The sequence below is a fragment of the Pocillopora damicornis genome, chromosome 5, assembly GCF_964200805.1.
Source record: "Pocillopora damicornis chromosome 5, jaPocDami1.2, whole genome shotgun sequence".
Lineage (NCBI taxonomy): Eukaryota > Metazoa > Cnidaria > Anthozoa > Scleractinia > Pocilloporidae > Pocillopora > Pocillopora damicornis.
This window is the reverse complement of record NC_142674.1, coordinates 21,701,498-21,728,658: the sequence shown is the minus strand read 5'-3', so window position 1 is coordinate 21,728,658 and position 27,161 is coordinate 21,701,498. Positions and strand designations below refer to the sequence as shown.

General features: G+C 38.6%; 3 protein-coding genes and 2 long non-coding RNA genes across 6 annotated transcripts in view; 4 read left to right on the top strand and 1 right to left on the bottom strand.

The window, feature by feature from the left end:
* The window catches only part of LOC149045956 (glutamine--tRNA ligase-like), a 19,770-nt gene extending 3,248 nt beyond the window's left edge, over positions 1–16,522 (top strand). The window contains exons 2-9 of the mRNA XM_089206701.1: positions 170–279; positions 707–782; positions 1,080–1,144; positions 1,561–1,617; positions 2,107–2,242; positions 11,591–11,678; positions 15,441–15,549; positions 16,179–16,522. Coding sequence (XP_089062827.1) covers positions 184–279; positions 707–782; positions 1,080–1,144; positions 1,561–1,617; positions 2,107–2,242; positions 11,591–11,640 — 480 coding nt within the window. The 5' untranslated portion in view covers positions 170–183 and the 3' untranslated portion in view covers positions 11,641–11,678; positions 15,441–15,549; positions 16,179–16,522. The remainder of the gene's footprint in view (positions 1–169; positions 280–706; positions 783–1,079; positions 1,145–1,560; positions 1,618–2,106; positions 2,243–11,590; positions 11,679–15,440; positions 15,550–16,178) is intronic.
* LOC149045958 (uncharacterized) lies at positions 2,688–5,696 on the top strand. The gene is made up of 2 exons (XR_016186692.1): positions 2,688–3,355; positions 3,469–5,696. It is a non-coding gene; the product is annotated as an uncharacterized LOC149045958 (long non-coding RNA).
* LOC149045957 (uncharacterized) lies at positions 3,601–6,260 on the bottom strand. Its single transcript, XM_089206713.1, has 2 exons — positions 5,101–6,260; positions 3,601–4,939 (listed from the first exon to the last, which is right to left on the bottom strand). The coding sequence occupies exons 1-2, from the start codon at positions 5,872–5,874 to the stop codon at positions 3,722–3,724; spliced, it is 1,992 nt and encodes a 663-aa protein (XP_089062839.1). The 5' UTR covers positions 5,875–6,260; the 3' UTR covers positions 3,601–3,721.
* LOC149045954 (glutamine--tRNA ligase-like) overlaps positions 11,685–27,161 on the top strand; it is a 33,981-nt gene continuing 18,504 nt past the window's right edge. Inside the window, exons 1-4 of one of the 2 annotated variants that reach the window (XM_089206711.1) lie at positions 11,685–12,907; positions 13,496–13,587; positions 14,277–14,376; positions 15,248–15,325. In XM_089206711.1, coding sequence (XP_089062837.1) covers positions 12,857–12,907; positions 13,496–13,587; positions 14,277–14,301 — 168 coding nt within the window. In that variant the 5' untranslated portion in view covers positions 11,685–12,856 and the 3' untranslated portion in view covers positions 14,302–14,376; positions 15,248–15,325. Of the gene's footprint in view, positions 12,908–13,495; positions 13,588–14,276; positions 14,377–15,247; positions 15,326–27,161 lie in introns of those variants that run through there. The other variant, XM_089206712.1, reaches the window with a different exon arrangement.
* LOC149045955 (uncharacterized) lies at positions 21,162–23,189 on the top strand. The gene is made up of 3 exons (XR_016186691.1): positions 21,162–21,847; positions 22,340–22,597; positions 23,000–23,189. It is a non-coding gene; the product is annotated as an uncharacterized LOC149045955 (long non-coding RNA).

Here is a 27,161-nt window from a genome sequence, read left to right as displayed (position 1 = left end):
AGACAAGATGAAGACTTCCCCTGGGGTTGTCAAAATATCATGAACTGGTATGAACCTTAGTACTTCTCCAGACTGCCTTTGTCTGATTGGACGACATAAATAAATTCTATCCCTGGGTTCAATCAGTTAATTAATATTCATATTATGTGTTACTTTTATTTTATCTTAGCTGCAGTGGATTTTATGAAGACCAATCCAGTTTTGCCTGTTGATGTGGCTGCCTTTGAAAAAAATTGTGGTATTGGAGTAAACATCACACCTGATCAGATTGAAGACTGTGTAAGTAAGAAATTGAAAGATTTGATTTACTCTTTTAAAGTAGCTCACATCAGTTTCACTTAACTTACTTGAATTGCAAGGTACTGTATATCAGTTGAAAGGGAGAATCACTTACATGTACAACAACTTAACCCTTTAACCTCTAAGAGTGACTAGCATCTAATTTCTCCTTACAATATCACCCCTGAATCACACAATAATGTCATGAGAATAAGGGAAATGATCATTAACAGAAGAAACTCTTGATTACTAAACAAATTCTCCTTGTCAGCACCTTGAGAAATGTATGATGAGCAGTATGGAGAATATGTCTACTGATGTTAGGCTGTAGAGGGTTAATAATACCATTACTAATACTAAGGATTAAGATAACACTCATTTCAGGGACTGTTTGGTTTGATTTTATTTGTCTTTTTTTTCCCATAAGGTTGAAGAACTTATCAAGAAACACAAGGAAGAATTGTTGAAGAAACGCTACAAATTCAATGTTGGAATAATAATGGGTGAGTTTAGAATCAGACTTTATTCTTTCACAGTGTCTAATGAGCCCCTTTCTCCAATGAACCTTCTCAAATGAGTCTCCTCTCTCATAAGGCCTCCCTCCTGTAAATAGTCCCTCCCTACTAAGCCCCTCTCTGACAAGCCCCTCTCAAATAAGCCCCTCTGTAAAAAGGCCCCCTCTAATGTGCCCCTGGTCTGGAAGCCCTGAAAATTAAAAATCCTCTTGTGAGCTTATTTAATAGGTATTGTTTGTATTAGTAAAGATATATGAACTGTTTTTAATTTGTTTGAAATTTTAGGAAAGGCAAGAGAGAAGTTAAAGTGGGCAGATGGAAAAGCTGTGAAAGCAGAAATTGATATGCAGGTTTGTGGTACAATAGCTTGTTATAAATCTGTCTTACTGTCTGCTTGTCATTCTGTATGTCCATCAGTTGTCACTCCATCCATCAGTTTTGCCAGGAACATCAAACTCACACCGGGTCAAAGGAAGTCTTCACTGCTGACAGGAATAAGTTGCCCTTAGACTGAAGAAAATGTCCTATATTAGATAGAAGATCCATGATTGCTGTCACAAGTAGAGACTTAGTTATGTTATGAACATTTGTTAGAAGAAATTGAGAACAATGCTCCAAAATGTTCAAAAGCAGGAAAATATTGATGTTTGAATATTAGGGACTTATGTTTTAGAAGGTTTGATTTCACACTGGTGTAACTATTAATATTTAACAATGGCTCTTTCGTTGGCTGGTATTTATTGTTGGTATTTTGACTCTTTTACAGATCTTAGATTTGCTTGGACCTAAAACTGAAGCAGACATGCAGGCTTTCAAAACAAAGGTGATGTAATTAGAGACTTGTATTTATAGCACCATATTTTAAAGTTTCCACCTTGATATAACCAAGTGCATAGAACCAGACAATAAGCGGCATAAGTGATTGATGGAGATGGCTAATAAGTCACTCTGAGGGGTCAAAGGGTTACCCCTTTAACTCCCATGAGTGACCAAGACAGAATCTCTCCTTACAATATCAATACAATATCAAGCAGACAAGTGTTGAGAATGAAGAAAAATATCAGTTAAAGGATTATGAGTTGATCCAATACCAAATTCTCCAAACACAAATCACAAGAACTGTATGGGAGATAGTAAGGAGGATTAGTAATGAGATAACACTAATTGGAGTTTTAGCAACCGGACTTGGAAGCTTCTGATTGTTAAACAAATTCTTGTTTAGGAAATGTGTTGGAAACAGTATGGAGAATATGCTTACTGATGTTAGGGTGTTAAGGGTTAATGTTATGGACTGTACATGTATTGATCATAGGAGGCCAAGCCCAGCAAAGAGGGAAAGCCAGCAAAAGAGTCTCGTCCTGCAGCTGCAGAGGTTTCATTGAATGGTGATACTGGAGATGATGAAACAAGTTCTTTGTTTGGAGAGGCAAGCAAGTTCCACAAACCAGGTGAATATACAGTAGATCAGGATACAGGCCACATTACATGGTTTGTGATCAGTTTTAATCTAATCCATTTTCAGCCATGATACTATTTCTATTTCTATAAACGAAACAAAACTGAACGAGAGCATTCAAGATCACGAAGTTCATATTCCGGGATACGAAATAATTCGCCGCGATAGACTTACGAAAGGCGGCGGGGGGGTATGTTTCTACGTTAAAAATTCAATCAACTTTACAGTACGATCTGATCACAGGCGGCCCAAGCTCACGTCTCGAGAAAAAGCCAACGATGAATTCATGAACGCGTCACGCGTTGTGTGACTCGTTGTTAAGTTACGGGAGGAACCGTTGAAAATTTGAACACGTTATAAGGCATAGTATGGGGAACGACATATGGTCGATTTACAACGATAAATATTTCGAAATCTGAATATTTTACACCTAAAATCAATAAAAACTTACTCATGCCCTGTGTATCCGTCGAAGTTTCTAGCGATTTCTGCTGTTTTAAGCTTGCTTTACCATCACTGTTATCCATGTCAAAAGACGAAGTCAAGGCTGCACACTCCGATTTCGACCTTGGTCCACGCGGAGGTGGTTTGCGCCCCGAAAATCCTCCCGATCGGCATTTTTCTCAGCCACACTTTACGATCTAAGATCGCTGCACCCTGGGACATGTCTCAATACCAAAACTTCACGCGCATTTCGCTGGAAACGAGTGTTTTCTACCTGAATTTCCAAGTTCGCTTCTTTCTGGTTAAGCTTTGAACACGAAGACTGGACACGGCCGCGAAAGAGACTTGGGTACGAGGTCAATTTTCTCTCTACCGCGAGTGGTACGGTCGATTAATGTACAATACTTACCCCATCTCCACAGAGGCAACTCGCCTTAACCTATTGTCCTAATCAACCAATCAGACAGCGAGTCGAAAGTAAAACAGATAAACAACGTACAAAATTTGAATATTCTGTGGGGTTTTCTGTGAGCATCTAAGCTTCGATTATTTTCGCGAAAATGCTATCGAAGAGGAAGAGATGCGGTGAAATTGACGGCGAAGCGAATCAGAAGAGAGTAAAGAGTGGCAAAGTTTCAAGTTTGCACTATTGGAAATTTTGGTGAGTCGAAATCCGAACGCTTTCTTTGGTATACAAATTGAATGTCCGCATGTGTAGTTTATTTCAGTATCCATTCAGTTCAGTTTAAAATATATAATTTTCGTTCGTTGCAGGTTCATTTCAAATTATGAATATGCTGAAGGTAGCCTTACCTTTGCTAGGGACGTGATCAGCCACAGTGTGGCTGACAAAGAGAATAGCGAATCGCAGACCTTCCAACCCCCATCACATGCAAATCTGGAGGTTTTAAAAAAAAAAGCCTAGAGAAACCTGGAGATTAGGACCTCAAACCTGGAGACTTCAAAAATATGCGTCAAATAAAAACAACGACGACAGATTATTTGTTTCAGAGTATTCCTTACCTTCTCAGTGTTCTCTGTTGTAGTCTTTCGCTGCCTTTTTTGCAGAGCTGAGAAGATTCTCATCAGGGTTGAACTTAAAACACGGTGAGGTTTCCTCTGGGTACTGCAACTTCATTGCCAGTAAATTCGATAGAGTTCCCTCCAGTTTAAGGGAGGACCGACTATCTGTTTTGTTCTTGCGAACCATGCTGAACAGCCTCTCCTCCCCTGCATTACTGTGTGGCAAAAGTACAACCAGCTCTGCCACCTTCTGAAGATGGCAAAATCTTTTTGCTGAGGATTCAGGAATTACCATTTGTGACATGTACCACCAGAGAATGTCTACTCTGTAATGGAAAATTTCCTGATCATTAACTAATCCATCAACAACTTTAGCTTCCTTCCAAGCAATCACACCAATGTCTTCATCTGTTAGAGACTGATAATCACGAAATTCATCATACATCTCATCAATGTTAACAGTGTTCAAGGCTGATTTGAACCTGGATAGAAAGTATTCTACACTCTCCCATTTTGCCTGACTACGTTTCTGAACGTTGATCCATCTTGCATGCTTCAGCAGCTCATCAGTAATAGGAAACTTGCTCAAAACATATTGGAAGGCTGCCTTGAAATATTCATGTGCTGCTGTTAAGAAACGAGTGTAGGCTGTTTGAGATATTTCCCCTTGATTAAGTAGCCTCTGTAGTGTAAACTTTGTCGTCCCTCCTAAGTGAATTTCTGCAAGGGGTATATAAATTGTTGGATCTTGCAAATTAATTTCATTAAGTGGTTTCTTCATGACCTCCACCTTGATAACACGATTTCCAAGAGTATTTGCAAGTTTTATGACAGAGTCATAAACTATGTGAATGGATGGCTCGTCTGACTGCAAAAGTTTGTTAAAATTTGTAAACAGTGGGATGGAAGCATTGTGAAAAAACAGGGAAACTTCTGTGAGTGGATTTTCAAAGGCTTTCTGTAACCTCTTGAATCTCGCATCACCAGCATCTTCACTCAAAAAGTATGACTTCAATCCAGTATACTTTTCAAGTGTGCGTTGAACGCAGCGTTCTAAAGAAAGCCACCTGGTAGAAGAATGCTTCAGTATCTTACCATACTCCTGGTTACAAAACTGCATGTACTCAAGTAGGATCCCTTTCCGTTTTGTGCTTTTATCAAACCAGTAATACTGATCAATAAGAAGCTCTTCTGCACTGATTCCTATAATCTTTGCAAATTCGTCATGAGCTCTACTTGCTGCAATGTGCGCCAAATGGCAAGGACATCCCAATACATAGGTCTCTGGATTTTTTGCTTTGAAGTGGATGCCAAAGAATTGTGAGCACCCACCATTGAATTAGCGTTATCTACTGAAAGGCTGACAACCTGATTCCATGGTATTTCATCAGTCTCTAACTTTTCCTGGACAACACCAAAAAGAGTTTCTGCTTTTGACGCATCCCTGCCACTTGTCACACACATATGATAAAAATGAGATGTAACAGTTTTGGCTCTTTCTACATCGAAAATTCTTACGGTTGCTGGATTCATCTTTTCAACATCTGTATCACTCGACCCATCAATTCCAATACTGAATGGATGTTTCTGACAGTGCTGTACAACATATCTGTGACAATGTGGTCCCAGAGCCTTATTGATGATAGCCATAGTCTTTGTTCTTGCACATCCATACTGCTTAGCAATTTCACTGTCTGGAAATACTGCCCTAAACAATGGCCCAAGGTGATCTGAAGTTGCAAGTGGGAGGTTATGCTGGATCAGAAAATTTGTTGTTAGGACTTCTGCTCTGGTAACTGCACTTTGTATAACACTACCGCCTGAACCAAACATGCCCGCTACTGATGGCTGATTTTTCGCTGCTTTCGTCGATAACTTGTGAGATTCTGTATTACAATGATCTTTCACGTCTTTTAGACCCTGGTGGTCACAGCGTATTGTCTTGAGACAAGGCACACAATAAAAAGAATGCTTGTCGTTTCTTACTGCTTTCACGGGATATAAATTGCTCCACTCAACCTTAAATGTCGTACGATACTTAGCTGCTCCAAGGGTAGCTGGTTTCCTTTTCTTCGCGGTAGATGGCTGAGGTTCCGAAGTATCAGAGTCATTTTGAGAACTTGTTTCACTCTCGTGTGCTGGACGACGAGTAGCCATTTTGAAATTTGTGTTCGATGGTTAAGCTTTCCCAGAAACCTTAGCGCACCGATGTTTCATTAGAATGAGGCTGGCATTGGGCTCATTCTTCGGCCGTGTCTTGGTGCGCCCGCGATCCTCTGGTAGCGGTGAGTAACCTGGGCGCAACAAGACACGACTGGAGACTGAGCCTAGCATTGGCGCCATTTCCCTCGCAAATTAGTTTTGATGCCTGATTCGGCTGTTATGAGCACAGATTTTTTTGCTATTCCTTCATACCTTCCGGAATTGTTTGGCAATTTTAAAACTTTCTGATTCACCGTGAGATTAAGGGGCAAAACCGTGAGACCGTGAGTTGACATCCCAAACCGTGAGTCTCACGGTCAAACCGTGAGGGTTGGAAGGTCTGGAATCGTTAACTTCGTTTTCGAAAATTACGTTAGGCGAAATCATAAAAGATCTCTGAGGTGAAAGAGTCAAGCACGTGAAACGTGGACCACGAAACGATCGCAAGGCTGCGTACTTAAATATTAGAAGGTCCGAAGGTGGTATCGGAAAATCGTTGGGTTTCACTCTGGAAGAAATTTCAATTCCCCAAACCTGGACAAGGGAATGTGTCGCCCCAGGACATTACATTTTTTCTAGACGTGAAAAAATGGACTACAATTCTCAGCGTCTGACCCTGGAATTGTCGGTGAAGTTGTCTCAATCTTTTCAGGCAAGCTACACCATTAGATTTCATGGTTCTGTTGTTGATTTGGAGTCTGTTTTGAGAAATTCTGGAAGCACAACTCCAGCATTTCCTGGGCAAATCCCCTGCCTATTGCAATGGTTGGAAAACCTACCCATCTGCCTTGGATTTGTTCTGGAAAATGGTGAAGCAGTTGTTACCCTATCCCCATACACAACAGGCCAGCTTCAGGACCTTGCAGATTGTTCCAAGGAGCCAGAAACGAGAGTGTTGAAGATTGCTTATGATTTCCCTTACAACAGTAGACTTACCAGTTCCCCCTTGGCCAGTCACCAAAAAGTTATGACCCTTACAAGCCAAGCGTACTACCTCCGCCTGTCCGTGCGATAAGCGAACGCTCATATCGACGAAATGCCAGTAACCACCAAACTACTCTACTGAATATTACAAAGAACGAGTTTTCACAGGAAGGAAAATTATGAACACTAACACAATGAACTTCATTTGACAATCTGCGAGCTAATCGAAATTTTATTGTCCTTTACAATGGATTTCCGGTGACTAAATAGACATTTACTCCAACGTAAATTAGGAGGGTAGATCATGAGTAATTCATGAGTGAGTCGAATCTTGAGGGTTTTTCCATTTTTCCAGAAGTCTAGTGACATCAACTGGCAAAACATTGTAGTTTGATAGGCCATGCATGGAAGGGTAGATGCAATCGACGTTAGGACATCATGTGGACAATGGTATTTACATTGCGGTATGTAAGACTTCACATACCAGGTTCGCTTTAATTACAGTCAATTTCAGGTGGCGAAATATTTCACCTCTCCATGAATTTCACAAGAAATCTACGTGTAGGAAAAACTAATATTCGTATCGGATTCCGACGTCAAACTTGCGAAAAGTTATGATACCTAAATATTTATCCCAGGTTCGCACTAGGAAATTTGTTCTCTATTAATATAAGCTTTTCACCCGTGATTTTATCAGTAAAGTTCCCAAAATGAAATATTAGGATTTTCATCTTGAAACTTTGCCACTCTTAACCTTCTGATTCGCTTCGCCGTTAATTTCACCGCATCTCTTCCTCTTCGATAGCATTTTCGCGAAAATAATCGAAGCTTAGATGCTCACAGAAAACCCCACAGAATATTCAAATTTTGTACGTTGTTTATCTGTTTTACTTTCGACTCGCTGTCTGATTGGTTGATTAGGACAATAGGTTAAGGCGAGTTGCCTCTGTGGAGATGGGGTAAGTATTGTACATTAATCGACCGTACCACTCGCGGTAGAGAGAAAATTGACCTCGTACCCAAGTCTCTTTCGCGGCCGTGTCCAGTCTTCGTGTTCAAAGCTTAACCAGAAAGAAGCGAACTTGGAAATTCAGGTAGAAAACACTCGTTTCCAGCGAAATGCGCGTGAAGTTTTGGTACTGAGACATGTCCCAGGGTGCAGCGATCTTAGATCGTAAAGTGTGGCTGAGAAAAATGCCGATCGGGAGGATTTTCGGGGCGCAAACCACCTCCGCGTGGACCAAGGTCGAAATCGGAGTGTGCAGCCTTGACTTCGTCTTTTGACATGGTTAACAGTGATGGTAAAGCAAGCTTAAAACAGCAGAAATCGCTAGAAACTTCGACGGATACACAGGGCATGAGTAAGTTTTTATTGATTTTACGTGTAAAATATTCAGATTTCGAAATATTTATCGTTATAAATCGACCATATTTCGTTCCCCATACTATGCCTTATAACGTGTTCAAATTTTCAACGGTTCCTCCCGTAACTTAACACCGAGTCACACAACGCGTAACGCGTTCATGAATTCATCGTGGGATCCCATTCATCGTTGGCTTTTTCTCGAGACGTGAGCTTGGGCCGCCTATGATCTGATCTACATATGGATGCATTAGAGAATCTTTGCTTGGAAATCCATAAGCCAAAAACAAGACCTTTTGTGATTGTTACGTGGTATAGACCACCTGACTCTCCTATTGGCATTTTTTCACCTTTTGAATCCCTAATTGGGAAATTGGATAGTGAAAATGTAGAATTTTTTGTACTGGGAGACATGAACTGTGACATGGTTACTGCACGATATGACAATGATACATCCAAATTAAAGAATATTGCTGATGTCTACGGACTCGAGCAACTCATCGCTGAACCGACGAGGATAACACCCACCTCGTCAACTTTAATTGATTTAATTTACACCAACTGCTCGGATAAGATCGCCTGTTCGGGAGTTTGTCATGTTGGGATAAGTGATCATAGCATGGTGTATGTTTATAGAAAACTTTCTCTGAACGGGATGTCGAATGGACATAATTCAATAACATACAGAAATTTCCGAAAATTCGATTGCCAAAATTTTCGAGATGATATTCAGTCTCAATGTTGGAATAATGTATATGAGTCTTCCGACCCAAACGAGATGTGGCAGCAATGGAAATGTACATTTCTAGCTATCGCTGACAAACATGCCCCACTGAAAACGATGCGCGTTCGTTCACGAAGTTCTCCGTGGATTACCGCTGGGTTGAAAGACTTGATGCATAATAGAGATATATTAAAAATCAAAGCAATCAAAACAAATGATCCCAACAATTGGGCAGTGTTTAAGAAACAAAGAAATTTAGTCAATAAGCAAGTACGCTTAGCAAAGCAAGTTTATTACCAAAATATTTTTAACAAGCACACTAGCGACTCCCGAAAGACCTGGCAGACTATAAACGAGCTAACTTCACGTAAATCTGGGAAAATGTCAGTGACATCACTAAAAGTGAATGGATTAACGATAACTAATCCACTGAAGCTATCAAACGAATTCAACAACCATTTTGCTAATATTGGTCCAAAACTTGCCAGTGAGATAGATTTTGATAGTAGTAGCTATAAACGATATCTTGCCGGTACAGATAAACGGTTTGAGCTCCAACCTACTAATCCAAATAAAGTATTTTCACTTTTAAATAAACTAGACAAGTCAAAAGCAACGGGCCTTGACACAATATCTGCTAGGTTTATCAGGGAATGCGCTGACCTTATTTGTGTGCCGATATGTGATATTTTCAATCAATCTATTAGCCAAGGGAAGTTCCCAGATGATTGGAAATATGCAAGGGTTACACCTCTCTTTAAACAGGGTAACCGCGATGATGTCAACAATTACCGCCCAATATCGGTGATTCCAATAGTGGCGAAAGTGTTTGAAAGGATAGTTTACGATCAATTGTATGCCTATCTGGAAGAACATGATATTCTATATCAAAATCAATCAGGGTTTCGTGCTACTCATTCAACTGTAACAGCATTGTTGGAAGCGACAGATTCTTGGGCATATAATATTGACAACGGGAAAATCAATGGAGTCATTTTTCTAGATTTGAAAAAAGCTTTTGACACTGTTGATCATCAGATCCTCCTATCGAAATTAAACTATTATGGCATACATGGCAAATCTTTCAAATGGTTTCAGTCATACTTGGAAAACCGCACACAGAAATGTTCTGTGAACGGGTCGCTGTCCAGCAGCTGCTCATTAACTTGCGGCGTCCCCCAGGGGACCATCCTCGGTCCACTATTGTTTTTATTATATATCAACGATCTTCCAAATTGTTTATCAAATTGTGAGCCGAGGATGTATGCTGACGACACACACCTTACATATGCGGGCGGTGATCTTGAGAGTATACAGCTTTGTCTGAATGAGGACTTAACAAACGTTTTCAACTGGCTACAAGCGAATAAACTCACACTGAATATGACAAAAACCGAATTCATGCTAATAGGGTCAAGGCAGAGACTGGGTACTCTCACAGCTTCACCAACAATTAGAATGAACAGCACTCAGGTGAGCCAGGTTACTTCTACAAAATCGCTTGGTGTGATTATAGACGATAGGCTCGATTGGCATAGTCACATCGAAAAATTAACAAAAAAGATTGCCTCTGGTATCGGGTGCCTAAAGCGAGTCAGGCATCTGATCCCAGCATCGACCTTACATCTGCTTTACCAAGCTTTAGTAAAACCTCACTTTGATTACTGTGACATTGTCTGGGGTAGCTGTGGGATAACGCTACGAGATAAGCTGCAGAAATTACAGATTAGAGCAGCCCGTGTTTTGAGATTTTCCAGCTATGATGCCGATGCAACTAAGCTACTTGAATTTTTAAGTTGGAAAAATCTGACAAGCCAGCAGGAAATTCATAGAGTTACCATGGTTTTCAAATGTCTGCACGGGCTAGCTCCTGAATATCTTAATTCTAAGTTTAAATGGCGTAACTCTGCTTATGACCTCAGGGACTCTGAAAATAAACTCAATGTTCCTCTACCTCGCACTAACTATTATCGAAAAAGCTTTAGCTATAGTGGAGCCACATTATGGAATAGTCTTCCATGTGATATAAGGAACACAGAGTCTCTGGGGTTATTTAAACGCAAGATCAATGCCACTCTATAACGCACGGCATTCACGGAAAACAGCTTTTAAATATTAGTTAGTGTTTTAATTTTTAAATAGTTTTAGTTAATGTAATTGCTGATGAATTGTTTCGTGCTTAAATAAAGATTATACCTATACTCTGGCATGTATCTAATAATTCATCTTCATATTTGCCTGTCCTGTCTTATTATATCCCACCAAACTAAAATTTTTCAGTTTTTATAGTTTTGTGGTTAGCCAAAATTATTTTACCCTTTGAACTTTTAAAATGACTGGCATTTCTTCTTACAGATAATATCACCTCCAAGTCACAACAAAGGAAATGATCAGCTCTTGATTGATAAACAAATTCTCCCCATCAGCACCTTAGGAAAATAATAAGAATAGCTTGGAGAATATGCATACTGATCACGTTCAGGAGTAAAGAGTTGACTCATTCTGGTGTACTGTGGCTCCTTTAGGAATAGTTATTTTAAGGCCATGATGCAATAATGTTTATTATAATGGACATGTAACATACCCTTTATCTCTTGGTAACTTTTTTTTAGTTATGTCTATGTGCTAATGGACTTTCTCTCAACCCTTTGCTAACTAAGGTGGGAACTACCTTACACCTGCCTATGTTGTACAACCCCTAAGACAATGACACTTCTAAAGGAACATTTAGAAAGAACTGGAGGAAGAGTAAGTGTCAGATAGTTTTACTGCTCAAGTAATGAAATGATTCTTACAGGATCTTGCAGTTTCAATGTTGTGCGATGCACTTACTTTGGGGATGTGTACATGTTATGAACTGTTAACTGAGAACTTGGGTTAGAAAACTGGCTGAGATCATTTTATTTTGTCCTGGGCTAGATTCTTACAATAGCTTGTTCCCAGCTCACACTTTATTATTTTTATTGTAATTCATTGTTGGAGACCATTTTTGCTGCAACACAATATGCTTAGAAATGTTTGATTCTGTCCTACTGTGATTATTGTGCTATTGCAACTACTGAAATTTGTGAAAAGAGGTTGAGTATCCAAAGAAACTGTGGTGCTGAGTCAGTTAGGGACATTACAAGATAAAATTTGTTGTAACAATTGAGTTGTTAATTAAGATCAGTAGCACAGTACATATGAACAATAGCGTAACATGCAAGAAAAATACAAAATATTTATAAAGGAATCAAAAACCTCTTGAAACTCTTTATTTAGAGAATATATTACAGTTCTTTCACTTATTGCTTTATTTTGGGACATTTCGGTTAATTTCCAGCAATTTCTCTATTACCCATAATGCATTGCGACTCACCCATTTTTATTTGCATGATCTCTTTCAAGTGTACCAGGCTTGTTACACAACAAAAAGCTTCTAGAAGCTTCTAGGGTGGTTACAAAACTGTTGTTTTTCCTTCTATTGCACGTAGCCGAGTGAAATGGCGGTCGAAGTGGTCCAGAGTTTTCGAAGTGACGCGCGGCTGTTTTCACGAAACACGAAATGTTTCAAAACGTTTGGGATTTAGAAAAACGCTTCTTGCTCCCTCAATTTGTTATATTTTCTCGTGAAAATGAGCAATTAGCTTCGTTATGAGATGAGAATGACACCGCAGGAAATTAACATGTTTGGTCCAACGCCGGCGGTACTGCGGATGGCTTACATTTGGCATTGCATCCTTTATTTATGGAAAGACGCGGTATGTTTCATAGTGTTTGGGAATCAAACATTTGCTTCATTCTCAAGATTGAAATACGCAAAGTCGCCAAAACTTTCAGGACTGGTTCTTTAGGAGATGAGAATTCCATTGTAACAAGCTTTTTACTATCACGGCATTCTATGCCGCCGAGGGGAATACCTTTCTCCTGATTTCATGGACTGAAACATGGAGCGTGATGCTTGTACACTTGAACAAAAAGTGCTATTTTTCTCTAAGGTTAGTCTGTCTTTCAAATTGGTACATATACATCTGAAATCTCTGATTTATTGTGATATTTTAGGTGATTTTTTCCGTTGATATCTTCTGCGAGAAACACAAGAAATTTTAAGATAATGATAATTTTGTGTATGGGAATGTTACGCGTGACGCCCTAAATTATGCATATTTTTGGAAAAATTAAATTTGTAAAAAAATGAGAATTCAATAAAAATCCATGATATTACGCAAAGTTGTAGAGTATTATGTCTTTTTTATTTGTGCCAAGTCTCGGCATTGTAGCTGGAAAAGTACGAGAGATATTTTTGTTTATGTTTGCTTCTCTGTGTTTGTGCACGTGAACTGTGCTACTGATCTAATGTTGACTGGCCACTGTAAAGAGTTATTGAAGCTGACATTTCAAGCAGTAGCTCTTTGTCAGAGTGAAATTTGTAGACTTCCATATTTATTTTCGTTAGTTAATTATTATTTTCTGTCATTTTTTTCTGTGTTTCCTGAGTTTACATGCAGTACCTATGCAGTCATTGCAGAGAATCTTCTGACAAGCTAAATATTATATGGAGTTTATTGAGGCTTGTACTTTTCTAGGTGCAAAGAAGATTTCCTCCTGAACCCAATGGCATTCTTCACATTGGTCATGCTAAAGCTATCAACTTCAACTTTGGTTATGCAAGAGTAAGGTTTATAATATGTATCACTTCAGAATGCTCTGATAGCTTTTTCTGATTGTTTAGTCTAATCGTCCATATAAGGGTAGTCTGGAGAAGGAATGTTTTGGTTGTGCTTACTGATGTTTCAACAACCTTAGTGGAAGTCTTCATGGGAGTCAAATGAACAGTTTTTGTTAGTTGAGTGGTAAAAGTAGTGTGGTTTATGGGGTGAAGTGATGGTCAGTTTTTGCAGTTATGATATTTGCTGTTAGATTCAAGTAGTATAAGTCTGTGGTGATTGGTAAGTTTTGATCTATTGTGATGTGAGGTTGTTCTTTTTGGTTTGTTGGTTAAATATGTAAAGTCATGAATAAGATGGTGCCATGTGCATTATATAATGTGGGGAGTGATGCAAGATTAGCTCAAGACATGGTGATTTGGAGGGACATTGTTAAGGCATTACCTGTGCCACTGGGCACAGTGAGGTCGAGTGTATGCTGCCAGTTATTGTTGAAATCTGTTGTATTTACCAGACTCCTGGCACTAAATCTCATGTTTATGTTATCATCATTATCATTTCTATCTTAAAATTTAAAGATGCAATTGCCATTACAGTCATGATCATCATTAAAGTCCCCATCCTCATTACCATCATGAATCTCATCACCATTATCAGTGTTATTGATATGTATTTATTATTTCCTATTAATTCTCCTCAGGCCCACAACAGTGTTTGCTACTTGAGATATGATGACACAAACCCAGAGAAGAAAAAGGAAAAGTTTTTCACAGGAATTTTGGATTTGGTCAAATGGCTTGGTTAGTAAAATAGTTTTGTTAAGGAAGATTTCCAGGAAAAGCCCAATATTTTCTGTGGACATATCTCTCTTAGTTTTCCTCTTGTCAAGTTTAAGAAGTTTTAACTGTCATTAAAGAATTTCTGAATATGAATATATGAAAGTCATATATTTGAACTGTGGATAAAGAATTTATGCCCATCGTCAAAAATTAATCCTTTGATCCCTAAGAGGGAGGACATGTAGCAATATATCACACTTTAAGGTCACAAGAATAAAGGTAATAAACATGAACTAAAGAAGTTTTTGATTGCTAAATATTAAATTCTCCCAGTCAGCATCTTATGAAATGTATAGAGAAAAGTATAGAGAACATGCATACTGATGGCAGCATCTAAAGGGTTGCTTCACAAATTTCTAAGAGGATTCATTTGCAATCCCTGTTTGATCATCTCTGTCATTAGCCACATTTGATTCTTTGTGGGCTATTGATGCCTTTTACTAACCGAGTTCAAGGTCTGTGCTGTAAGTTACAGATTAAGTTTTTTCTGTTGGGTTTTATGGGCCAATGGGAAAGTATGTGGGACATGTACCCTCTTGGAAAAAAAGAAGGGTCCATAACTTACTGTACAAATTAAGAAAATGAGATTAGGAAGATATTGATTTTATTTCTGGATTCAAATAGAGAGGGAAGATTTCAATTCAAACAAACTTTTGAATTTAGCAGGGTGCACCATGAGATACAGCCTAAACTAAATTGACCAGTCATAGTGCACATGCTAACAAATTATTATCTCTTTATTGTTCTCCTTCCTAACTAAACCAAAATTGAATTGTGTGTAGCTTCTCCACCAGACTTTGTCATCCCACTTTCATTTGGTTTTTTTTTTCAGGCTTTGAACCGTGGAAGATAACCCATGCTTCAGACAATTTGGAAAATTGTATGATTTTCCTGTAGAGCTCATCGAAAGGTAAACATTCATCACATTGATGTGCATCTATAGCAAAAGATCTGCTAGTCAGAGTAATGACAAATTTCCTTCTTTTTTTTTTTTTTTTTTCCTCATCAACTTTGTGATGATTTAGGGGACAAGCATATGTCTGTCACCAGCAGTATGAAGAAATCAAAGGCCACAATCCCCCACCCAGCCCCTGGCGGGACAGACCAATAGAGGAATCACTGAGGCTGTTTGAGGTTTGCTTGAATGTTGTTTTTCTTAAATAGTTTATGTAGGGGTGTCAATGGTAAAATCCTAGACTCCCAAGATGCGAAGACTCCTGTTTAGAAACCTAAGACCCACACCAAACAGTCTCATACAAGTCCCTGCTACATGCGGTTGCTTTACCCAGATTGTTGCGAGTACTGGCAATGAGGAGAAAGTTATGATACCCTCTTCTGTGTTGGTTTTTGTCGTATATTGACAAGCACAAGGTTGACCATTTAACTCCCAGAAGTGATCAACATGAAAGTCCTCCTGATAATATACAAACATATTCAACGTAACGAAAGTTGTAAAGTTACATTCATAATCGAATCCAACCCAAGCTGTTCCGAAGGACTGTTGGAATGTAATCATAGAGGACCCTATGGTCAAAGTAGACCAAATTGGACCAAAGCCGGATGCAAAAGAGGAAATTGAAAAATGGAAGAGTGAAAATTGCCAGTGTGCAAGGTGCAACAATCAGCAACGATATATTTACTAACTCTTTTCAAATCGTACTTAGTTGCTTTCCTCTTGTCTTGCATCGTTTAGATATTTTAGTTTTATAAAACCTTTTGGTTGCCCTCTTGTTTTAATGTTGTATCACTTCTTTCGTCTTCAGTTTGCCTATATCCAGAAAGGGGAAAACAAAGCCCTATGCAGTTGAGGAAATAACGATATTGATCAGTTGGACCATATCTCTGACTGTCATTCATTGACGCCGTGGATATGTTCTTAATGTTCAAAGAAAGTCTTCCAGTGAGCGCCGGATACACTAATCTCTTAACAAGGACCAATATTCAAGCAAAGTTAAACCTGCTTTCCTCATACGTTCTTGTAATTGTCCTCTATTTCAAATCTGTAAGTTAAAGTTTTGGCTGATGTGATCGTATCAAATAGAAGTTTAAATGATAACTAATAATATTTGGAAGTTATTTTTTAACGTGATAAAATGTTGTCATAAAGTTGTGGAGAACTCTGATTCTTAATTACTAACACTACTGGCTTTATTGTTCCTTTAAAGTTGCGCGGGCGAAAAGGGTCGCGCCGCAAATATAAATGTACACGATTCATTCCCTCTTCTTAGACCCGCCGTATACAAAAAGACGAGCGGCACTGGGAACAAGTATGCACTCGGCTTCTTATCTCTCTCAGCTATTCTTTCATTTCCTCTAAAGAAACCTTAGCATCCGTCTTAGCTTCGCAGTTTATCGGCGAGAAGTTGTGAAAGCAATATCGACAGAAAGCTATTTTGAGAACACACTTTTTTTCATGGCCAGTCAAGTGTAGACATGTTCACAATCCATGGGATTTTTTCCAGGAAACTCTCGATGTGTTAAAGTTTTCCCCTTTTCCTTTTCGTTTCGATTTTGTTATAGGTGAAGTCACGTTTTGTATGTTAAAAAGTGTGTAGCAATGAATATTCGATGGTTAAATTTGCGATTTTATTCTAGGTTTTATTTACGGCTGGAGCATCAATAATTTCTTTTGGTCTATTTAATCTATTGCTATGATTCCTTTGTTGTCATGAACTAACTTTTTGAAGGGTAATTAACTTGAAATACTCGACGAAGTCCCTCCAGATCTCGTCCAAACATCTCAAACGCAGCTTATATCGCCGTTCTTCTCTCTTTGTCTTACAGGGTTAAATTGGGAGCCCCGTGAGCCGCGCATGTCTCAAAAGGCTGTCAACCGCTGGTTCCTGGCCGTGACTCTCCAACGCAACCCATCTCTTGTCAAGTTCCGCCGCATATGCCGCAATTTCACGGCGTCTGTTGTGACTCTTGGAAGCGTCAACTTTAATTTGACGTTCCAATGTAAAACTTTGAGACTAACTCAGCAGGAAGAATACTGTTCGCTCTATGTTGTTCTCTTTGTCGGACATCTGCTATAGTTTGGGATAAAGATCACAAAATGTAGGGGGTTCCCTCTTTAGTTACTACAGTATGATACAGTCTGTATCTGGGCGTTGTTGTTGTTTTTTTTGTTGTTTTTGCTTTTGTTTTTCAGTTTTTGGGGTTTTTTTTTATTCAAAATGTTACTCCTCTAATGGAAACTGCTCTAAATTCTGGGCTAAGCTTTATTAAACACGTAGATTGTGGTAGAGGAGTGAGTAAGGAAGCATACAAAGTACTTATTGAAAAAACAAAAAAAAAAAGGTAGATTTTTATTGCTGGCTTCGGAAATGGGAATTATGTTATCTGGAAAGCATGGAGAGGCAACTGCAACTGCAGCTGAAGATGATTTTTTTGTAAATCTAATTCTCTGTGAAGGGGGCTTGCACGCTCTGAAGCGCTTTCAAGAAAATATCGACAACATTGTAATTACTCCTGCACAGTCTTGTTTGCAGAACTATCTCCCATTTTCGAATCAATCAAAGAAAACTGAGTGTGTTTCAATTTCAGTCTCCCTTGTCTGACGGCTTGGTACAGTTAGCGAACTCCAACATCGTGAAGATGGACTATCGAATCACAACTTCGCCGCTCTCAGATTTATCTTTCGTAGTATGAGAGCAGTTCAAATCTTGCACGCGCTACGCAGGTCAGACATAATTGTGCGTAATAAGTAATGGTAATAGGATTGAGTAGAGTCCAGTTCGGTCTGTAATCATACGAGTGATACCATAGTATGATAACACACTATCCGATAAAAGAATTTGCAATTTGGCCAAAAAAGTGCTCAGAGAGAGGTTAAAAATATATCAACAACGTGGAAAGTACGCGAATTTTTTGAAAATCGCAAAAATTTTAATTTTTTAAAGTCCCGCGAAAATAAGAAACCATTAGGTACGAGCAGTCATTCGTGCGACAAGAACACTGGAGAGCGCAACTACGCGAAGCGTTGAAGATGACCACTTTCCGACCACCATTAGTTTTTTTACTTTTTCGCTCGACAGACTAATGAATTACGAATCCGCAGCTCTCAGGTTATTTATCTACCAAAGAAAGGAAGTATTCAAATGACATACGTGCTGAAATTCCTCGTGTGCGTAAAAAGGTGAATGATGTTATTTCTGCGGTATTCGGAACTGGAGCGGAGCGCCTCTTATCGCATTTGAATTCCGTAGAGCCGTCTATCCAATTCACCCTTGAGCGTGAAAAGGATATACATTTGCCCTTTCTTGATTTAAATGTGTCCAGAGGGATTCGTGGGAATTGAGAGACAAAAGTCTATCGTAAACCCACCCACACCGACAAATACCTCGCTTTCGATCCTCACCACCCTATTTGCCATAAAAAAGTCTGTAGCCAAAACTTTACTCAGGAGGGCTGACTTTCTACCATCTTCATTCAATTCGAAGGCTGAGGAGAGGAAATATGTTTCTAGTGTCTTAAAGGCGAATGGCTTCACAAAAACTTTTCTCCGTAGCTGCCAAAAACCAGTTACAACTAGTAACACTCCTGATGAAAGGGAACCAGCTGCTGGTTTTGCTGTTATTCCCAACATTCAGGGTGTTACGGAACTCATCAAGAGAATTTTGAATAGCCACAACGTTAAAGTTGCCTCAAAAAACCAGACTTTGGGGCATATTTTTGCCATTTATTCTATTCCTTGCAACGACTGTGACAACGAATACATCGGACAGACTAAACGTCAGTTTGGTACACGTTTCAAAGAGCATCGAAAAGCTGTTTTCTTTTGCAAAAAAGAAAATTTAGCTTTATCGGAGCACATGTGCCTAACTAACCATGCAATTGAGAGGGATAAGTCTAAAATTATCACCACTAATTGGGGTTACCACCAACGCCTTTGTTTGGAAGCTTAGCATGTTAACTCCGCCCACGCTCCTTTAAATCGTGATGATGACGGCTTACTTCCTGACGCCTATTTACACCTCGTCAGAAAAAAGGCAGCTAATTAGTGATCGTAGAAAATGACTTCTTGTTGCAGCGTTCAGATCACCCCTGATGAAGGCACTAGACAGGAGTGACGAAACGTTGGGTCTATGAATTGTAACTTCTTCGGTTCATTCATTAAATCTGTAAACCAGAGTAGCATCAAACCATGGCAGGTGAATAATCCCCTCCCACAATTTGTTTTGTTTCTTACGCTTGCCGCTTTGTAATAGCCACTGATTAGTCCTATTGTGTAATCACTCTTTGTGATCTTCAAGAGATTCTAAGTGTTACTCGCGTGTTACTCGCGCATTGCGCACGCTCTCCGTACGTAAACTTAAGAAAAAATATGAACATTGTATTTCGAATTCGGTTTCAAATAAACTAAAGCAAACCCTGGGGAGAGTTTTGTTCCCGAAGAAGACTTGTTATTCTATTAATGCAACAAAGAAATCACACTTGTGTTGCGTGCCGCGTCCTTGAAGGGAAAGAAACAAAAAAGTAATGCTGCCCGCGCTCCGGCTGCATAAACTTGTTTCGGCCTAGACAGTATTTATTTTACGATTGTTAGAATTCGGTTTTAAAAACTACCGACAGTTCTTAAAGTAATTCATTCACTTCCGGCTAAAACTAGACAAATGTGTTTCATTTATAACAAGATTAAAAAAAAACCGAAGGCCATTTCTGCCGTAAAGAGTAGTAACCAAACTTGTTTCTTGCGATCGAAGGCAGTCTAAACGCATTTAAATAAAATAAAGTGCTGAGGCAGTTAAATAAAGTTAATTCATTTGTTCAACAGAAGAAGCGTTTGTTTAACAATAGTTAGTAAGAGTTATATACCCTTTATTATTTATGGATTGGTTAGGATAACTGAATGCTTTTGCTAAGATTGTTTCCGAAGAGAGATTTAGACGCGCAAGTACTGTACTGGAGAGAGATGGTCTGAATGAGACACAATGTATTTTGAACTCTCGATGTACGTATGCTCGATGTGTGCATTGCCACATTTTATGTGAGAAGTTGAGCCGGAACAATAGACCATTTCTTGATTCGTTGGACTGCCGGCGAAACCGGATTTCATTCAATTTTGTTTGCTCGTTTTAATCCGGGCGGGGATCTCAACCGAGACCCCGCTGGTACCGTGGTAGAAATCACTGGCATCCCAAATCTTTGACACCTGGGAGAAGCAATACAAAGTATGTGATTATCACTACATTATTTAGAGAACAGTACCCCGAGGGAAAAAAAATTATCGTTTGGGGCAAAACAAGTATAACGATTGTGAAAATAATTGGTCAATAGCCCAACGGAAACAGTGATGATTTTTTTTCTTTTAGAGTGTCCGGCAGGAACTTGCGAAAATACCGGTGTACACTCCAGAGGGTAATGACATCAGGGAACTCGTCTTTTTGTTTTATAACTATCCATTTCATTCTTTCATTAATTTACCAGGACAGTTAAATCGAGCAACCGCGTTTAACGCGATTGAGTGTTATCACTGAGTGTTATCACCGTCTAATACAGGTTAATAACAAAAGATAAGAAACAACATTTTATACCATAATTTATCATTTATTTTAATGTGTAGCTTATTTTCAAAAATCGCACAAAAATCGTGCAGCGCGAGTTCGATTTGAAATCACAAGTATGATTTCAGACCAAAATTGCACTCCACTCAGTTCAATTACCACTTTACCACACCATTTTGAAGTTCCCAAATAAAGGACTTGGTTGGTTCAAATATTTTATTGATGTAGGAGGGTGTGAAAGGGGTTAACCGACTAGCGACAAAGGGCGTAAAAAATTACTGACTACCGACGAAACGGGGAAAAAATTACCGACTAGCGACATATAAATTCTAACCGACAACCGACATGGTCAGACGTGATAGGGATGTTTGTATTCAGAAAGAACAGCATTTTGATGATTTCTAGCTCAGAAAATCCTTCTTCACCCGACGTAACCACATTAATTCCAAATTTAGCCGAATTATAGAATTTCTTGTCTTCAAATTACTTTAAATCCACGGGATCCTTCTTTTCGGTGAGCAGCGTGGGCTCATTTCTAGAACAGCGGCTCGTAATCGGGCTGACAAGACGCCCTGCTGTTGTCTTTTTATTGCTCGTTGTTCGTTCGTGCGGTCGGGTCATGACTGGGATTGCTAAAGTCATCGTGAGTTTTTTTCGAAAAGGTGAAGAAGTCGCCATCGAAGCAGGGTCCCAGTAGACAAAGAAGCTCATAGAGGAGTATCTGAACTAAAAAAAGCATCTTACGGAGTTTTTAGGACTAAAGGAGCAGGCACATCAATATGGAATTGGCGGATTTTCGTTAAAGTTATTTCGCCTGGCGAAATCGCCTGCGGGCAAATGCGAAAATTTTGCAATTGTGACGGATGGGCAATGGCAGCTTGAACTTCCAAATTTAATATCGGATGAAAGTAGCAGTGAGCTCAACGGTAAGTGTGGAACGCGTGCAGCGGAGTTTGATGAATCACTTTAGTTCTGTAGTTAAATATTAAGCTCAAATATTAACGTGGTTAAACTCTGGTTCCACCGTTTTTTGTTTGTTGTTTTGTGGAGCGGAATGTTTTTTTTTTTCTTTTTCACCGTCCATTTGAATGCGAAAATTGAGTAGAAAATCTCTACAAAGAAGTAGCGAGTAAATCAGTTTATAAGCTTCTTTCTGATTAATTGGTGAATGAACAACAGTGTAGCTTAACATATTAAAGACCCCGTTTATTTATACACACCCTTAAATTTATTCGTTTCTGAAAACCAGTCGTTCAAATAATATTCAATTCTCTCCTCGAGGGAAGCTACGCACGAGAGATTTCGCTCGATGTGCACGTTTTATACATCTTGACGAGCATTTGCTGATAAGAACTGGGTAAGTTTCTCAAAAGCCTACTAAAGAGAAAACTTAAAACACGCGGTATTTAATATTTTAGTACACATTATCCAAGAGGTCACAAACTGGACCGGAAAGCCAGTAGTGTTGCTGAAGGCGCCGGCTACATCTGATAAAAGCAAGCAGAAGTCAATGAACAACACTGAGAAGAAAGGTGACGAGTCAAAAGTGAGAAGGAAACGGAAATCACGAGAAGAAGCAAAAGAAGATGAAAATCTGGCAAAGAGGATCATGACTGAAGGAGGTGACATCGAGAGAAACGAAAGGCAACAAGGAGACCTTCAAAAGTTTCAGGATGGTAGGGCTGAATTAGCACTTGTAGTTCGTTTACCTGATTTTCAAAAGTCATAAATTTCGCTACTTTGGAAATTCTGCGGTATTCCTTGTTTATAAACACTGCCTTGTTTATACAACGAAAAACGCTCACTTGGTGCGTTCGCTATGTAAAGATAGTTTCTTTTAAATTCCGGCTAAAAACTGTATTATTATCACTTTGATGGGCATGGTGGCGCATTCTGTGTGCTAAAATAAAGAATTTGCCGGGCTAAAATGTATTTTTAAAAATAAACCAAGACAACCAATGTTCGCGCCGTCTTCTTGTAGCGTTGGTAAAAGAAACCGTGGAGCTATTTTTAAAGCCCAAATCATGGCTGAAAACACAGAAAACAACAAAAAATTTGTAAATTCTCAATCTTCTCAGGTAGGGAAGAAGATCTTAAAAAGTTAGATGCTGATTCCATGGCCGATATGCCCAGGATTTTGGAACAATTTGCAAGGAATCTCTGAAGCGCACATCTAGATGGGCAGCAAAGTACTACACGCATGACAAATCCTACTATCCGGTACCTCAATCCGCCATGCCCCTTTCTGCTATAGCTACGATAACACCTTTGCCAAGTGAAGACATAACACCAGGGATGGAAGGACAGATCAAAGAGTGGCTAGAGAGTTACAGACCAGTACGCCAACGGACGGTTAGGAGTGAGACCACAAAAGATAAGGCTGGGGCCTTGCCGCCAGCTGTCTGCGCCGTTCACCACACCGACGAGTCTGAAGAGAGGCTTCGATATCCTGAAGAAAACACTGTATCGTCAGCAAATGCACAACGCGTTGTCAGCATACAATTTGTGGACGAAGGGGATGTTACTGAGGTGTTTGAGGATCACAGAGAAGTACAAATCGATGAGTACGAGACAGATTCGGATGACGAGGAATCAGATTTTGAACAGAGCGTGTGTTACCCGATCCGGCAGGGCTGTTCGTGCATTTGTGCGTCTCGACATGTAAGAGGTACTAACAGTTAAAAAATCCATGTAACGGTGCAGATTGATACGTATGACAACCAAATTTTTGGCAAAAAAAGGAGAAAAAAAAGAAACCTCGCAGAAAAGCCACGAGAGCCGTTGAATAATAAGTGTAGTGAGTTTTTGTGGACGTCTCGGAAAAAAGACTTCCGTAGCTTACAAATTAAAATTAGGTATCCCATGGGCTAGAGTGGGTGTTTCATTCTTTGTAGAATTTACCTCTCTTGATTTACTTCGATGCCCCGTAGTCGACAGGAAACAAATTCACATCTATAATAAAAGCTTTGGTGAATTTTATCGGTATACTAGATTTGCAAACAAAAGTGGGGTAGATGAGCACGTTGCTAAATTAAAAAACAGCGTTAACGAGGTTTAAGTGAAAACAAATAATGAATTATTACAAGTATTACACTTCGTCTAGAGTTTAAAGTCTTAAAACTGGGCAAATTGCATGATAAATGTGTATAATTAACGTGTATTTTTAATTATTAACTGAGATTTAACGACAACCGACAAAGGTCAAAAATCTTAACCGACAACCGACAAAGTAATGAAATTTTAACCGACAACCGACATTTTGACCCCCCCATTCAGACCCTCTTCTTAAGCTCACACTTGTTCAGTAACACACACGTATAAAGGAAGTATTAGGTAACCGCGCGTTGTTACGAATTTTACTATCGAGTGTTCATGACATCTTTTGCACCTTCAAAGAGATAATTCAATTCAAGCAGATAAATTCGTATCCACAAGCGGACATGTATCATCCTTTTTATTCAAAGTTATCGATTGTAAATTTGAATGAAATACAATTTTTATGTAAGAGCATGGAAAATAGAGATCCGCTACATCGAAACTCAGCTCGCCGGAAAACAATTCAATTTCGGACATTGAAATACAACAATTGCTTATTACAAGAAATATTGAATTCAGCTTCAGATAAAAAATTAAAAAATGTTTTTAAAAAAAGCCTTCATGGAAAGGAAATTGTCGTGTTGATAAATTCGGTTCTTATGACGACCTTGATACCTTTATATGTGAAGATATAAATGGTACATTTACAGCGTGCGGTGGAGATGTCATGTTTTGAAAACTGAAAAAATTGTAATATTTCAGACAACCATATTTCCGTTTTTATATTACCATATATCGCGAATGTTACGATATCAAAAGAAACGAAGGGATTATGTATTTTTTTTTCAACCTCGAGCTTCGTTTGTTTTCGATAGATAATTGCTGGTTTTGACTTTGACGAGAATTATAATTACATACATCACGTTATCTAGCTCTGTCACATACTCATCACGCGCCTCTACCGTATAATAATCACGCACATTTAAATCTTTAACTCCCGTGATCTAATTGTTAATTCTCCCCGGCTACATGTTTCCTTTCATAGGAGATACGGAAATTTGGTGTTAGTTCAAAGAGAACAAATTCTACCAGATAAAACTTTGAGTATTTGCATTACCTGTTTGCTGGATAACGTATTGATATTACAGGAATAAGTTCCAAGTTATTTCATCTCTAGGAGTTAGAGGGTTTAGGAAATTGCATCGCGTGCAGTCTATTTAACCACGAGTCAAATGAGAGAAACCAATGAAATTTATAAGTGTATGCAAGTGAAATATTTTCACGTCGGACAACAGTAGCCCGAGAAAATTCGACTGAAATTAAACTTGATTGTTGTCAGCCGCACGAAAATTAAGATTACGATCTTTCATTATAAATGACATGAGCTCTAAACAGCTCTAATCAGTTGCAGAATGAAAATTGGTTTGTACCTGTTAAACTGTCATCCTCTGAATCCCTCTGTTCTCCAAATGATGTCATTTGTTAATTCTACATGCCTGAAAATATCAAAAATAATATTTTGCTTGACAACAATTTCGATGAAAAAATGAACAAGGTTACATATTCACGAGTTTAAAAGATCTAACCTCGTCTAAAACCCAGTTTCGTGATCACAATTACTATTCTTCTCTAAGAAAGTTATTTTACTTGTTTTTTTGTTTGTTTGTTTTATTCTCTCTATGATTAGTACTTGTTTACATGTTTCTGCATGACGATTAATTTATCTTGTAATTTAAATTTAGTTATTTCCGTTTTGGTGCAAAACACTCTCAATCCGCAAAATTCCTTTTCTCCTCAGAGCAGGCCATGTTACACTCTGTCATAACTGAATCGACAAGGATAAATTCATACCGTGAATTATATTGTACCAATGCAATTACTCTTCAAGTGATCAACTCGATATATCCCTTGATCAATATGATACACATTTGTTTTTGGTCACCTTTCCATTAGCGTTACAGTTCTCTCAAATTTTCATTTTCCGCTTTCACCGCGACAACTTCATAAAGTTTCTAAAAATAATAACGGTAAACTTTTTTCTTGTAAATAATTCCCGCCAATTCTGCACGAAATATTTTTGCAGTCAAAAGCGTAAATGTCCAGTGAAATTCAGTGGCGCTCTAGATCTCATCCCGATACAATCAGTTTTGGAATAATAAAATCTGTTCCTTTCTTATATGAAAACGATGCTGATTCACAAAATCCAGATGGGTTTGTCGGTATGTAGTCGATTTCCGAACAAGATTAAATGGGCATCCATGTCTCAGTTGTTTGCATTCACTGTCTTTCTTTTACATGTAAAAAAATTTAGTGTTACATCGAGATACTTTGCTTTTACTGATAACTTTCTCTGTTCTCAAAGATCCCTCCTCTTTTGCTGGGTTGATATCTACGTGTACTTTGTGATAACAAGTTGCACATCTTCATCACCGGAGGAGACACAAAGCTAAAGAAATCACATCAATAACATGTATTCTTTATGTTTATTTTTTTCCAATTTTCCCGTCTTTCGATTATAATCTGCTACATATCTCTTCATTATCTTTCCTCACCTGAAGACTACTTGCAATAAATTCAACTCCAATAAAGTTCTTTCCCAAGAAAATAATTGACTTCTCGCTTTATCTAAAGAAAAGCATATTCAAATCGTTACGCGTCTTGTAAAGAATTAAAGCGAATACGATAAGTACTCTTCTTAGAGAAATATCCGAGGAAGTTATTCCAGAATTTTTTAAATCTAGTACTCCATGCATCTTTGTGTACAGAAACCCTCAGGGTATCTTACAGGAATTTTATGATTAAATTGTCACTGAACCAGTTGTCGTTAATTTGGAAGAGAAATCTGAGGCCCTAGCTCTCTTTCTCTTAGAGCTCCGGAATTGTCTGCTGAGTTTGGATGCAGTAAGCGAGGCCATAAATAATTGTATTATAGTTCATACAGACAAGTGACACACATGATACTGAAATCAGAAATACTGCAGCTTCAAAGATCCCTCATGGGAAGATAAATAAGCTACCTCAAGGTCTGGTATGTTTATCAACATGTCAGCATTGATATTTACTCTGTCGTTTAACTTGATCTGACGGATAGGGTCTTTTTTTTCGGTCGTCGGTTAAAAATGATTTTTTTCCTTTGTCACGAAGGAGCTTGAAATTTTCTTTTTTTTCACTATGTGTTATTTAGATATGACACTTTCGACATCG